The 14,953-nt window shown below is 44.0% G+C and overlaps 2 protein-coding genes across 4 annotated transcripts in view; both read right to left on the minus strand.

The window, feature by feature from the left end:
• Positions 1-12,951, minus strand: part of LOC126948588 (serine protease 44) — a 40,941-nt gene extending 27,990 nt beyond the window's left edge. The window contains exons 1-5 of one of the 2 annotated variants that reach the window (XM_050780570.1): positions 12,401-12,951; positions 11,903-12,059; positions 11,289-11,554; positions 10,339-10,502; positions 8,830-9,778 (exon numbers count right to left, since the gene is read on the minus strand). In XM_050780570.1, coding sequence (XP_050636527.1) covers positions 9,542-9,778; positions 10,339-10,502; positions 11,289-11,554; positions 11,903-12,059; positions 12,401-12,665 — 1,089 coding nt within the window. In that variant the 5' untranslated portion in view covers positions 12,666-12,951 and the 3' untranslated portion in view covers positions 8,830-9,541. Of the gene's footprint in view, positions 1-8,829; positions 9,779-10,338; positions 10,503-11,288; positions 11,555-11,902; positions 12,060-12,400 lie in introns of those variants that run through there. The other variant, XM_050780571.1, reaches the window with a different exon arrangement.
• The window catches only part of LOC126948593 (putative serine protease 42), a 67,874-nt gene that overhangs the window by 29,185 nt on the left and 23,736 nt on the right, over positions 1-14,953 (minus strand). Inside the window, exon 6 of one of the 2 annotated variants that reach the window (XR_007723494.1) lies at positions 8,830-9,098. The exons of the other annotated variant lie outside the window; for it this stretch is intronic. The gene's annotated coding sequence lies outside the window, so the exon portion shown is untranslated. Of the gene's footprint in view, positions 1-8,829; positions 9,099-14,953 lie in introns of those variants that run through there. 2 annotated transcript variants of the gene reach the window in all.

Here is a 14,953-nt window from a genome sequence, read left to right on the forward strand (position 1 = left end):
ATTAAGAAACTCACTCAAAACTACACAACCACATGGAAACTGAACAACCTGCTCCTGAATGACTACTAGGTACATAACGAAATTAAGGCAGAAATAAATAAGTTCTTTAAAACCAATGAGAACAAAGACACAATGTACCATAATGTCTGGGACACAGCTAAAGCAGTGTTTAGAGGGAAATTCAAAGCACTAAAATGCCCACATGAGAAAGCGGGGAAAGATCTAAAATCAACACCCTAACATCACAATTAAAAGAACTAGAGAAGCAAGAGCAAACAAATTCAAAAGCTAGCAGAAGACAAGAAACAACTAAGATCAGAGCAGAACTGAAGGAGATAGAGACATGAAAAATTCTTCAAAAACTCAATGAATCCAGGAGCTGTTTTTTTGAAAAGATTAACAGAATAGATAGACCACTAGCCAGACTAATAAAGAAGAAAATAGAGAAGAATCAAATACACACAATAAAAAATAATAAATGGATTGTCACCACTGATTCCACATAAACACCTCTACGCAAATAAACTAGAAAATCTAGAAGAAATGGATAAATTCCTGGACACACACACCTTCCCAAGACTAAACCAGGAAGAGGTCAAATCCCTGAATAAACCAATAACAAGTTCTGAAATTGAGGCAGTAATTAATACAAGAAAAGCCCAGGACCAGATGGATTCACAGTTGAATTCTACCACATGTACAAAGAGGAGCTGGTACCATTCTTTCTGAAACTATTCCAAACAATAGAAAAAGAAAGACTCCACCCTAACTCATTTTATGAGGCCAGCATCATCCTGATACCAAAACCTGGCAAAGACACAACAAAAAAGAAAATTTCAGGCCAATATCACTGATGAACGTCGATGTGAAAATCCTAAATAAAATACTGGCAAACCAAATCCAGCAGCACAATAAAATATTATCCACCACAATCAAGTTGGCTTCATCCCTGGGATGCAAGGCTGGTTCAACATATGCAAATCAATAAACGTAATCCATCACATAAACAGAATCAATGACAAAAACCACATAATTATCTCAATAGATGCAGAAAAGGCCTTCGATAAAATTCAACATCCCTTCATGCTAAAAACATTCAATAAACTAGGTATTATGGAACATATCTCAAAATAATAAAAGCTATTTATGACAAACCAACAGTCAATATCATACTGAATGGGCAAAAGCTAGAAGCATTCCCTTTGAAAACTGGCATAAGACAAGGATGCCTTCTCTCACCACTCCTATTCAACATGGTATTGGAAGTTTTTGCCAGGGCAATCAGGCAAGAGAAAGAAATAAAGTGTATTCAAGTAGGAAGAGAGGAAGTCAAATTGTCTCTGTTTGCAGGTGACATGATTGTATATTTAGAAAACCCCATCATCTCAGCCCCAAAACTCCTTAACCTGATAAGCAACTTCAGCAAAATCTCTGGATACAAAATTAATGTGCAAAAATCACAAGCATTCCTATACACCAATAATAGACAAACAGAAAGCCAAATCATGAGTGAACTCCCATTCACAACTGCTACAGAGAAAATAAAATACCTAGGAATGCAACTTACAAGGGATGTGAAGGACCTCTGCAAAGAGGACTGCAAACCACTGCTCAGGGAAATCAGAGAGGACACAAACAAATGGAAAAACATTCCATGCTCATGGATAGGAAGAATCAATATAACAAAAATGGCCATACTGCCCAAAGTAATTTATAGATTCGATGCTATTCCCATCAAGCTACCATGAATTTCTTCACAGAATTAGAAAAAAACTACTTTAAATTTCATATGGAGCCGAAAAAGAGCCCATATAGCCAAGACAATCCTAAGCAAAAAGAACAAAGCTGGAGGCATCACACCACCTGACTTCAAACAATACTACAAGGCTACAGTAACCAAAACAGCATGGTACTGGTACCAAAACAGATATATAGACCAATGGAACAGAACAGAGGCCTCAGAAATAATGCCACACATCTACAACCATCTGATCTTTGACAAACCTGACACAAACAAGCAATGGAGAAAGGATTCCCTATTTAACAAATGGTGTTGGGAAAACTGGCTAGCCATATGCAAAAAACTGAAACTGCACCACTTGCTTATACTTTATACAAAAATTAACTCAAGATGGATTAAAAACTTAAATGTAAGACCTAAAACCATAAAAACTCCAGGAGAAAACCTAGGCAATACCATTCAAGACATAGGCATGGGCAAAGATTTCATGATTAAAACATCAAAAGCAATTGTAACAAAAGCCAAAATTGACAAATGGGATCTAATTAAACTAAAGAGCTTCTGCACAGCAAAAGAAACTATCATCAGAGTGAACAGGCAACCTACAGAATGAGAGAAAATGTTTGCAATCTACCCAGCTGACAAAGGGCTAATATCCAGAATCTACAAGGAACTTAAACAAATTTACAAGAAAAAAACAAACAATCCCATCAAAAAGTGGGCAAAGGATAGAACAGACACTTTTCAAAAGAAGACATTTATGCAGCCAACAAACATATTTAAAAAGCTCATCATCACTGGTCATTAGAGAAATAGAAATCAAAACCACAATGGGATACCATCTCACATCAGTTAGAATGGTGATCATTAAAAAGTCAGGAAACAACAGATGCTAGAGAGGATGTGGTGAATTAGGAACACTTTTACACTGTTGGTGGGAGTGTAAATTAGTTCAACTATTGTGGAAGACATTGAGGCAATTCCTCAAGGATCTAGAACCAGAAATACCGTTTGACCCAGCAATCCCATTACTGGGTATATACCCCAAGGATTGTAAATCATTCTACTGTAAAGACACATGCACACATATGTTTATTGCAGCACTGTTCACAATAGCAAAGACTTGGAACCAACCCAAATGCCCATCAATGATATACTGGATAAAGAAAATGTGGCACATATACACCATGGAATACCATGCAGCCATAAAAAATGATGAGTTCATGTCCTTTGCAGGGACATAGATGAAACTGGAAACCATCATTCTCAGGAAACTAACGCAGCAACAGAAAACCAAACACTGCATGTTCTCACTCATAAGTGAGAGTTGAACAATGAGGACATATGGGCACAGGGAGGGGAACATCACACACCAGGGCCTGTCGGGGGGTTGGGAGCAAGGGGAGGGATAACATTGGGACAAGTACCTAATCTAGATGACTAGTTGATGGGTGCAGCAAAACACCGTGGCACATGTATACCTATAGAAACCTGCATGTTCTGCACATGTATCCCAGAACTTAAAGTATAATAAAAAATTAAAAATTAAAAAAACACTACTGCACTGCCAGTCATTATAAATATAGTTCATACAGGCCAGGTGCAGTGGCTTACGCCTGTAATCCCAGCACTTTGGGAGGCCGAGGCAGGCAGATCACGAGGTCAGGAGATCGAGACCATCCTAGCTAACATGGTGAAACCCGGTCTCTACTAAAAATACAAAATCTCAGCTGGGCGGGTGCCTGTAGTCCCAGCTACTTGGGAGGCTGAGGCAGGAGAATGGCGTGAACCTGGGAGGTGGAGCTTGTAGTGAGCCAAGATCGCGCCACTGCACTCCAGCCTGGGCAACAGAGCGAGACTCCGTCTCTCTCTCTATAGATAGATAGATAGATATTATATATATTATATATATAAATATATATATTTCATACAATTGTGTATCGTACTTAATACTTGATATTGATAATAAACAATGATGTTACTGGTCTATGTATTTACAATACTATACTTTTAATCATTATTTTAGAGCATACTCCTACTTATTTTTTTAAGGTAACTGTAAAACAGTTTCAGTTAGGTCCTTCAGGAGGTGTCTAGAAGAAGGCGTTGTCATCGTAGGTGATGGTTCCATGCCTGTTATTGCCCCAGTGGAACAAAATGTGGAGGGAGAAGACAGTGATATTGATGATCTTGACCCTGCGTAGACCTAGGCTAATGTGTGTGTTTGTGTCTTAGTTTTTAACAACAACAACAACAAAGCTTAAAAACTAATAAAGAAGTTAGCCAGGTGTGGTGGCTCACGCCTGTAGTCCAACACTTTGGGAGGCTGAGGCGGGTGGTTCACGTAAGCCCATGAGTTTGAGACCAGCCTGGGCAACATGGCTAAACCCCATCTCTACAAAAAAATACAAAAAAGTTAGCTAGGCACAGTGGCGGCACCTGTGTGGTTCCAGTAATTGAGAGGCTGAGGTGGGAAGATCGCTTGAGCCTGGGAGGTGGAGGCTGCAGTGAGCCAAGATGGCACCATGGCACTCCAGCCTGAGTGACAGAGTAAGACCCTGTCCAAAAAAGATAAAAAAGAAAAATAAATTTAAAGTAAATGAATAATTTTTAAAATAGAAAAAAGTTTATAGAATAATGATGTAAAGAAAGAAAATATTTTTGTATAGCTGTACAATGGGTTTGTGTTTTAAGCCAAGTGTTATTACAAAAGAATCAAGTTTTTAAAAATTTAAAAGTGTACAAAGTTAAAAAGTTACAGTAAGCTTGCCAGGCACAGTGGCTCATGCCTGTAATCCCAACACTTTGGGAGGCCGAGATGAGTGGATCACCTAAGGTCAGAAGTTCGAGACCAGCCTGGCCAACATGGTGAAACTGCGTCTCTACTAAAATTAGAAAAATTAGCCAGCCATGATGGCAGGTGCCTGTAATCCCAGCTACTTAAGGGCTGAGGTAGGGGAATCGCTTGAACTCAGGAAGCAGTAGTTGCAGTGAGCCGAGATCGCGCCACTGCACTCCAGCCTAGACGACAGAGCAAGACCCTGTCTCAAAAAAAAAAGGTACAGTAAGCTACGGTTAATTTATTACTGAAGAAAATATTTTTATATATTTAGTATAGCCTAAATGTACAGTGTTTACAAAGTCTACAAAAGTGTACAGTAATGTCCTCAGCCTTCACATTCACCCACCACTGACTCACCCATAGCAACTTCCAGTCCTGCAAGCTCCATTCATGGTAAGTGCCCTATACAGGTTTTCCATTTTTTATCTTTTATATCATATTTTACTGTACCTTTTCTATACTTAGATAAGTTTAAATATACAAATACTTACCATTGTGTTATAATTGCCTACAGTATTCAGTACAGTAATATGCTGCACAGATTTGCAGCCTAGGAGCCATAGGTTACACCAGATAGCCTAGGTATGTAGTAGGTTTGTGAAAGTACACTATGATGCTTATACAATGACTAAATTGCCTAACGATGCATTCTTCAGAATGTACCCGCATCATTAAGCAGCACATGACTGTATATAGATAAATACAGAAATGATAATATGTATGTGTGTATACTTGGGTTAGTATATATATCCTAGCTCTGTCTGCTGAAAGGTCTAATTTCCCCACTCCGGTGTTGGCAAGACTTAGTAACTTGCTTCCAAACAATTGGATATTGAAAGAGTTTTTATATATATAAATGTAACTTTAAAGTACAGAAACCTAGCAAATATAATCTTAATCAAAGATGAAAGTTAAGATCACCAGTGATGCCATGTTGATAGCATGTAACCTCCTGATATGATGTGACAAGGAGGGTACTTCATCTCTGTGGTATTTTCCCCCAAAACCCATAACTCCAGGCTAATCATAACAAAAACATTAGGACAGTGGACATCCAAGACTCCAAGATGGTGTCAGTTCTACCAGTTTAGGAAAAGAACTGTACTCATGGATGTCAAAATAGAGGGATGACACGCTGGATACTGATGTGAGATTTCATCCCTAAAGGCACCGTTGGGGCATTTCAACGCAGCCACTACTGGTATTACAAGTATGTCAAAGTGAAGAAAGGGAGCACTCTCAGGGTTTCTACGCTGTTGGCAGCTTACATGTTTTTCAACTACTGCCTTTCTTACAAGGAGCTCAAACTTGAAAGGTTACACAACTGATTCAAAGTTTGTGAAAGCACACAAGTGGAAGTACCAAGCCCCTTTTAAACAGCAAAATAACCAACAACAAGCACAAAAAATGTTTTATTAAAAGTGACAGTTAAGAGATGACAAAAAAGACGCTTGTTTACAGTAAGAGAGATGAAAGCAGACAAAATAGCACATTGTACAGCCTCAGCTAGGAACATAGGCATCAGAAAACTCAAATTTTTCCACTGCCCTGTGCATGTCCACAAATCACTCCGAGTACTGATTTGGGGGTTAAAATAAATTTCAGCAAGTAGGTGAATTTGCAAGTCTGAATGCTTGAATAATGAGAATTGACCGTAATACAATGTGTTGTTTTAGGCCACTGAGTATGGGGTGATTGTTACACAGCAATAGAATCCCAAAACACACCAAAGACATCTTTTGCCAGGCAGGGTGGCTTAGATTGGGTTCCCAGAACAGACTCTGAGAGAGAATTCTGTCCAATGGTTTGTTGAGGAGTGCTCATAGGAGAACTGCTCACAGAAGGCCGTTGCAACTAACATCTCAGCTGATCCTACAAGAGGACTTTCCAAGTTGTCCCAAATAGAGGGAAGAAGGCTGGGCCTTTATATCTCTGCATAGCAATTATTTGCTATGGAATACCCCTGTGAAGAGACTTAATCCTGAGGGAATCAGTTCCCTGTGACTGACTGCCCATTTTGTGAGGGGTGCAGCTGTGAATCAGTATCTTCAGAAGCTGAGGGATGGCTGTGATTTCTCTGCAATGGGATCTAGCAGGTACGCCACGTGTCAGAACACAGGGTGCCTCTTCTGATTGGTTCTGCGTCCTGTTGACACGATAGTTTCCTTGCTATCTAGTATGACAAGAAATTTCAGGCTTATTTTATACTTTTCCTGTTTCATACCTGTAAATTTTTCAAGCCATTTCTCCAAGAAGCCCTGGTTTCTTTTGGTGGCAAATGGTATTTCCTTTTTTGTTGTTGTTGTTGTTGTTCTTTTTTTGGTGGGGGGCGGGGGATGGAGTTTTGTTCTTGTGGCCCAGGCTGGAGTGCAATGGAGCAGTCTCAACTGACTGCAACCTCCGCCTCCCAGGTTCAAGAGATTCTCATGCCTCAGCCTCCCAAGTAGCTGGAATCACAGGCACCCGCCACCACGCCTGGCTAATTTTTTTATATTTTTAGTAGAGACGGGGTTTCACAATGTTGGCCAGGCTGGTCTCGAACTCCTGACCTCAGGTGATCCACCAACCTCGGCCTCCCAAAGTGCTGGGATTACAGGCGTGAACCACCATGGCCAGCCAGCAAATGGTATTTCAAGACCACTAAAAATGTTTATTGTGCTCTATGTCACTTGCCCCTTATGACTAGAAACCCATAGAGATTTTTGTTGTTTGTTTTTACTTCCTTTTTGTTCAAGTCTCGCATTTTTAGTAAAACTGAGTGCCTGCCAGTCAACAACTCCTCTCCCTGTGTCATCTATCTCTTTCAGGTTCTACCCAGCCACCAAGCTCCTTACCTAGGAGTCCTTGTAATGACCACCTCTGTCCCCCACCTGCCATCTACATCTTATCTGTGGATGAAGTCCAGTGCCTGATTCATAAAAGATAATGCATAAGTATTTGTTGGAAAGAGTAAAATCAACTAATGTTTACTTGGCACTTGATGTTTTGTTCCCTGAGGGGCCATGCCCATCTTTTCTGGTAGCCTGAGGCTATTCCTCAGTAGCCAAGATGCTTGAATGGAATTTCTATTCTCCTGTAACAAGAAACATGCTCTAATATTGGCAGACCAAAGGGCACCCCATCCGGAACCATAAACTTCCTGGAGCCTGGGACTTTCTCCACTGCAGGGGCTGTAACCCTGGCCTACCCAGTTGTGTTTTTTCCCCATGATGAAGGCAACCTGGAAAGCAAAAAGGGGACAAAGCAATGAAGTGAAAGGGCAGTGAGAGAAAAGAGTAAGGCAATAGAGAATATATGAGCACCTAATTATCTATTCATTCACTCACTCACTCACCAAATAGTTCCTAAACTCCTGCTCTGTTCCAAGCCTGGAGCTGGAGGATGGAAGATAAGGAAAGATTAGACAGAGTCCCACAGCCATGAAGAACAACATGTCAACCAGTGGAAACAGAGAAATTAACAGGCACAGAGACTGCAGAGTCCAGGGAGCCCAGAAGAAGGCACATTACATTACACAGCCCAGCAGAGTCCACAGGAGTGGTTTGTGGAAAGGGGTAATGCATATATTGGGGCTGAACTGATGAGGAAGAAGAAAGAAGGAAATGAGAAGCCATACTGGCATTCCCAGCAGATGGAACATGGAAAAGGGTCAGTCTGTTCTGAAAGAAAGATGCAAGTAACAGAAATAGGTGGCAAGTCCTGGGCATCCAACTCTTCTTCACGGGCATTTCTGTAGGTCATGACCTAGAACTTGCTGGGTTTAGCTGTAACCAGGTAGAGTTTGAAAAGCAAAGTGTTTTCACCCACTGAGCCCCAGCTCCCTCAGGCAGCAGGTTCTCTCTCTCTCTCTCTCTCTCTCTCTCTCTCTCTCTTTCTCTCTCCCCCTCTCTCTCTCCCTCCCTCCCACACTTGTTATAGGGCAGCAAGGAGAAGCAGGAAGATGTCTGAGTGTGCCACACCTCAGTCTCTGTCCCTCTTGATGCTCCTGATGCAGGGTTTGTTAAACTCAAGTGCCACATTCCCAGCTACAGAGATGCCGATGGCAAAAAAAAAAAAAAACCAGCAGCAGAACCCACTGGGTAAAGCCACCTGTCAGACTTAATGAGCGCAGAAAACTCCTCATCCCTGGCTCTGCCAGAGTTTAATAAAAACCATGAATATCTTCCTAATAAATGAGAAGCCAATTCTTTATAGAGTATGTTACATACAACCTCACACCCCAGTGAGCAGAGCTTCAGAAACAGAGGAGACTCTCCAAACATTTATTTAGTTGATTTCTGAAAACTCCACACTCCGTAACAGACCCAACACAACTTGTAGTGTCCCTGAAAGTGGCCACTAGGGCACTGAGGAAAGAGGTGCAAGAATGGGTTGCCCCAAGAGAGCTGGTGTGGCAGAGGCTGTCCACTCGCAGATGGATCCACACTGGGCTGCAGGGGATCTTCTTCCAGCCCCAGACAGTGGAGCCACAGTGGAAGTCCCAGGCCTCACACCTCTGCAGGGACCTGGTAACGCCTCCTTCACTCTCTGAGCAATCACCCAGCTGGTTAGTTTCTCAAAGTCTCAGGTGGGAGCCCTGACACCAGAACCACGTTGAACGCTTGCTTCACCATTGATGATGTTTCTTCTTTGATAGATGTTCCCCCAGATATTGATGAGTCACCGTGGCCCACCTGGCAGGGCGGGTGGCCCTCTAGCTGCAATCAGTTCACTCCCTCCTTCCCACCAGCCAGAGCACAGCCCTGGTGCAGGCATGGCTGAGGCAGGTGACCAGAGCACAAGGCAGGGGTACTTTCCAAGGCCCAGTCTCCCTGCCATGCTCTATTGTATGGATCTCCAGAGGGCCCGTGGATTCCAACTGGGATTTGTGGAAAAGGCATTCAGAAGGAGTGGGAGGTTGGTCAGAGGAGATACCTAAGTGTGAGACTCAGAAACAGGGAAAGTAGAATGGGATCCAATCACCGGGTCACCAGGATGCCCAGGGGCATCATCAGACACAGGACTAGGATGAGGGAGTCTGCTGAATTCAGACAGGAAGCTTGTCTCAAGTGATCAATAATCCATTTCTTGTAGAAACTAACTTCTGTGTAAACTCCAGGATATCCTTTGTTACTGCAGCCAATGCCCCAGCTCACAATTCCCACCTGGAACCATGTGCCATTTAATTCACAGACCAGGGGCCCCCCAGAATCTCCCTGGAAAAAGAAAGTCACTGTAGGAAAGAAATAGCATCCACATCAGAGCAGGCTAATTGCACTGCAATGGGCTGCAGAGCTAGGCACTCAGGGGGCTTCCCCAGGAACCCCTAAGACCCTCCCTAGCCTTGGGTATCTGTCAATATGAGATCTGAGAATTGACAATTTCCAATAAACCAAAATCATGTACCTACTAAAAAGGTGTGTTCCAAAAAACAGAATATACATAATGAAATCATGCCTACTCTGAGACAATGATGAGTCAGATGCTTACCTGAGTACACTGCCTGCCACACAGAAGGGGCTCAAGACATGGAGCATGTATCATTGGTGGGACCTGCCTGATTCACCCCTCCTCCCACTCCAGGCTGTGTCAGCTGCTCTCTCCTGAAGGATCAGGTAGGCTGCCCAGGAGAGCCTTGGTGGCTTGTCCTCATGTCCCATTACCATGAATAAGGGTAACGGAGAGGCTAGGAGATAACCCAGGCCCTACTGGGGGGATGAGGAAGCTTTAAGGAGACAACTACAGTGCTGAGGTAGCAAGAGGCCCATGAACTGACCTGACAGGAATCCTTCCCTTGGTCATTATAGCCACAGACGGTCCCCTTCTTGACCATTTCATTCCTAATTCTCATCTTTTCCTTGAATACCTTATTACATTTCTCATGAAGCATAATGCTTAGTTCAGCCTCCTGAAGCTCAGTTACTATCTTTTTTGATGAATCTGCAGAGAGACAATTTACAACTGAGTGGGTCTGCATAAGTGGGACAGGACAGGAGAACCCCTTACCCACTCTGGGTCTCAATACCGTGTGTTCACACACAGACACCCTCTTAGGCATTGGATATTGTCCCATTTGACAAAGGAAGATATGAGGCCCAATGTTGACATGGGGAGACAAGGACATAAGATCCAAACAAAACAGGGGAAATAAGAACAGACAGGAAAGGGAAGGCAAGGCATTACCACCCTGAGAAACCAAAACCAAGCATCTGTCACTCTGAATAGTAGTACTAATAGTGACACAGTATCCTGTACATCAGTAAAGCATCTATACTTTCTAGAGCAGGATCACAGACTGTCAGACAGGTAATGGCCCGAAGGTACCAAATCCAGCCTCTCCCCAAGGGTAGGAGGCCCTACACCTCACTGACAGGTCTCTGGCCTCTTCTTATACACAGGAAGCTCCTTATCTACCAAGGTAGGTACTTCCTGGGAGGGACACCTTAAAAGGGCAGACAGCTAGCTCATCACCCCCAGAGTTAAAATCCACCCAAGAGAGAACCCACCATGTCTGGCACCCAAATCCCCAGGTCCTGACAAACCAAAAGAATTTCATAGACCCATTGTTAAAATTATTCCCTGGCAGCATCTACTGCACCCTCCTCCCTGACTTACTAAAAAAAATCTGCCTCCCTGTCCCTCCCTTTAGCTTGTAGATCAACCCCAGGGCACCAAGCAACATTTTCCCTGGTCTGGGGCTGCTGTAGTCTTGCTTCATAGTCTCACCTGTTTCATTCACTTTGCCCCATCCTGTCACCCAGCACTTCGTATCAGCTTGTACCATGAAAGCCTGTTCAGGGAGGCACACAGGCTGGATGTGCGTGGAGTAATTCACAGGGAAGTGAAGCAGAGCAAGGGCAATGTCATTTTCAATTATTCCAGAAGACATAAAATATCGGTGGATAACGATGTCACGAACTGGGACTACAAGTGCTGTTTTGGAGCGATGATGCACATTTGTGTCTCCCAGCTTCACTCTGTATTCCAGATGACTGCAGAAAGATCCTCCAGGGTCTACACTCTGCTTCCACACCTTCCAGGTGCTTCCCACCTGGTACCATCTTCCTATGCCAGCCAGCAGCTACCTCCCTCTCTCCAAACCACATCCCTCCAGGACCCCTGACCACTTTAGCCGGTGGTCTCCAGATCAGCTGCGGCAGCAGCAGCACCTAGAAACTTGTTAGAAATGCTAATCATCAGGTCTTACCCAGACTGGATAAAAACTATGGGGCTGTCACCCCCTTTTACAGATGAGGAAGAGGAGGTTGAGGAAGGGGGACAGACTGGCTCCAGTTCCCGCAGCCTGATCAGGGCCCAAGCTCTGAGCCCCAAACACTCACCTAGAGATGCAGTGGGCGGCAGTAAGCACCCAGCGCCTGGCAATAAGGGAGCCTCCGCAGATGTGTCTGTTGCTGGTCTGCAGGCTCACCTGCCAGGGCCACTTCCTATCTGGGCTCCGCAATCCTCCAATTATCCTTGCAAAACGCTTGCCGCAGGCTGGGGCAGGTCAATGAAAGGAAGGGACTAAAAGTAACGCTGCTGTAGCACCTTCACCATGAGCCTCAGAACCCTCAAAGCAAGGCCTGCATCCCCTGAGGCTCTTCGGAAAATGGCTGTATCCTCCCAGGTCTCAGGGAGCCGCTCCGCCCCTGGACAGATCGTGTCCCCTGAGCCCCTCCTCCTCTAGGGCTGATACCCCCTCCCCCTCAAACCAGGCCAGTTCTCTGCGGCTGGGCATGGCCCAGAAGCGTCACCTGACGTTTAATGCTACTGTCCCGTTGGTCCATGTTGATGATAGTGTGTGGGATTGCCAGAGCCTGGTAAGAAATCAGACTCACCTGAGGGAAATAACACCGGAGCGGGGGTCACTGTCTTCCGTCTGGACTGACCGGCCGCTTGGGATCCTGGAGCCCCTACAGGTGGCGGCTCCCATCTGCTCGCTCCGGGGTCCTGGCCACCTGGCCCTGAGGGGAGAGCGGAGGGGAAGAACAGTGCTACGCCTCCCTGCGCACCCGCCCTGCCCGCCCGGGCCTCGTCGAGCCATGGCTGAAGAAGCAAGAGCCAGGCCAGGAGCCCGAGGGAGCTGCCGCCCTGGGACGCCATGGATACTGCCGGCAACCTCAGCCTCCGTGGTGGCGCCGCCTCGCAGCGGTTTCCACGCCTGCCATGCGTTCAGGCTGGAGCCTGGAGCGCCCGCGAGGGACGAGGGGGAGGGGCCGGGACACCGGACCGTCCGAGGGGCGGGGCCTAGGCGGGGTCGCGCCGTGCAGTCCTGACTCAGATGAGTCCTCTCTTCGCAGCTCTCCGTGGACTCAGGTCCCTCCACCTCATCTGGCGCCTCCCTGGCATTCAGTGTCTCCTGGCCTAGGTCCCTGGCCTCAGAGTGGCAGCGGTCCAGCCCTTTGTTCATACAAAGACGCGTCCACTACTCTACGGCAGAGCTTCCTCCAGGCCAGGACTTTACCAGAGTCTCCCTCCCTTATTTGTCTGCAATAAAATTTAAAACTCTTTAACATGCATGTTGCACTTAACATTACTAACCACTGCGTTAGAGACGATACTGCTACCTTTTTGAAAATCAACACCCACATGAAAAGATGTTCAACATTGAGGCAGGATAGATAGACCATGTCCTCGGGACGCAGCAGCCGTGATGACCTTTCCACAATCAACGCCATAAACCTCAGCATTCGCATTGTAATTGAGCTCATTCAAGCAAAGCTATCTTCAGCAAGAAATTTCCCCTGTAGAGTGCATGCACACTTCGATTTTACCTTTCTCAAACTGACCCTTCTTTCATTATCACAGTAAAAAGCACACCCCGGGTGTAGATTTCAGATGCTGATGAGACGTGCGATGTATGAACAAGTATGCACAGCTACTGTGCATGTACACCCATAGGACCACCCAGAACATGCTTACTAATAACACCTCTTTCCACTCCTTATAAATAACCATGTAATACTCCCATAAAGAGAGTCTCCCTAGTGCCAGTCTTCACTGCCTCATCCTTATAAGCAGACCACTCTGAATTATCTCTCTCTCAGGGTGTACTGTCTATTCTGCACTTAACTTTCAAAATATTCTTTTCCCTTTACAAATTACTCTATGCTCCATCTCCTTTGCTATGCATCTCTTATTTAAATTTTTTTAAACTAAGAAGACAAGAACCAAAGTATCACAACAACTGTCAACAACATCATGAGTCAATAACAAAATGGAAATTAAAACCACAATGAGATATCACTACACACCTATCAGACTGGCTAAAATAAATAATAGTGACAACATCAAATGCTGGCATGGATGCAGAGATATTGGATCACTCATACATTGTGGTGGGAATATAAACTATTACAGCCACTCTGGAAAACGGATTGGCAGTTTCTTATACAACAAAATAAGCAATTACTATACAACCCAGTAATTATACTTCTGGGTATTTATCCCAGAGAAATAAAGATGTTCACACACACAAACCTGTATAAAAGTTTGTAGTATCTGTACTCACACAGCCAACATCTGGAAACAATCCTGTAATGAACAGAATAATGGCCTCCCAAAAATGAGCACACTCTAATCCATGGAACCTGTGAATATTTTACCATACATGGCTAAAAAATGTGATTAAATCAAGCATATTGAGACAGGGGATTATTCTGGATTATCCTGGTGGGCTCAATGTAATACCAAGTATCCTAGAGGGAGGAAAGAGAGTCAAAGTCAGAAAAAAAGATGTGATGTCAGAAGCAGAGGTCAGAGAGAGAGTTTTGAAGATGCTATACTGCTGACTGCAAAGGTTAAAGAAGGGGCCACAAGCCTAGGAATGCAGCAGCCTTTAGAAACTGGAAATGGCAAAGAAACAGATTTTCCCCTAGAGCCTGCAGAAGGAAGACAGCTGGCCAACACCTTGATTTTAGGACTTCTAACCTCTAAACTACAAGATAACACATTTGAGTTGTTTCAAGCCACTACATTTATGGTAAATTATTACAGCTATAATAGGAGATGAATACAAACCCTAATGTCCTTCAGTGGGTGAACAGTTAAACAAATAGTGGTACATTCATACCACAGAATACTACTCAGCAAAAGATAGAATAAAATATCAATAGAGGCAACAACTTGAATGAATTTCCGGGGAATAATGCTGAATCAAAAAAGCCAATCCCAAAAGGTTGCATGCTGTATAGTTCCATTTATATAACACTTTTGAAAAGATAAAATTTGAGAAATGAAAAGTAGATTACTGATTGTCCAGAGTTAGGGAGGTAGGCATGGTTTTGTAAAGGCAATACAAGGAATACTCTGGTAATGAAATTGTTTTGTGTCTTGACTCTGGTGGTAGAGACTCACACATATGATTAAATTGGATAGAATTATACATACAT

Source organism: Macaca thibetana, chromosome 2, assembly GCF_024542745.1.
Source record: "Macaca thibetana thibetana isolate TM-01 chromosome 2, ASM2454274v1, whole genome shotgun sequence".
NCBI lineage: Eukaryota > Metazoa > Chordata > Mammalia > Primates > Cercopithecidae > Macaca > Macaca thibetana.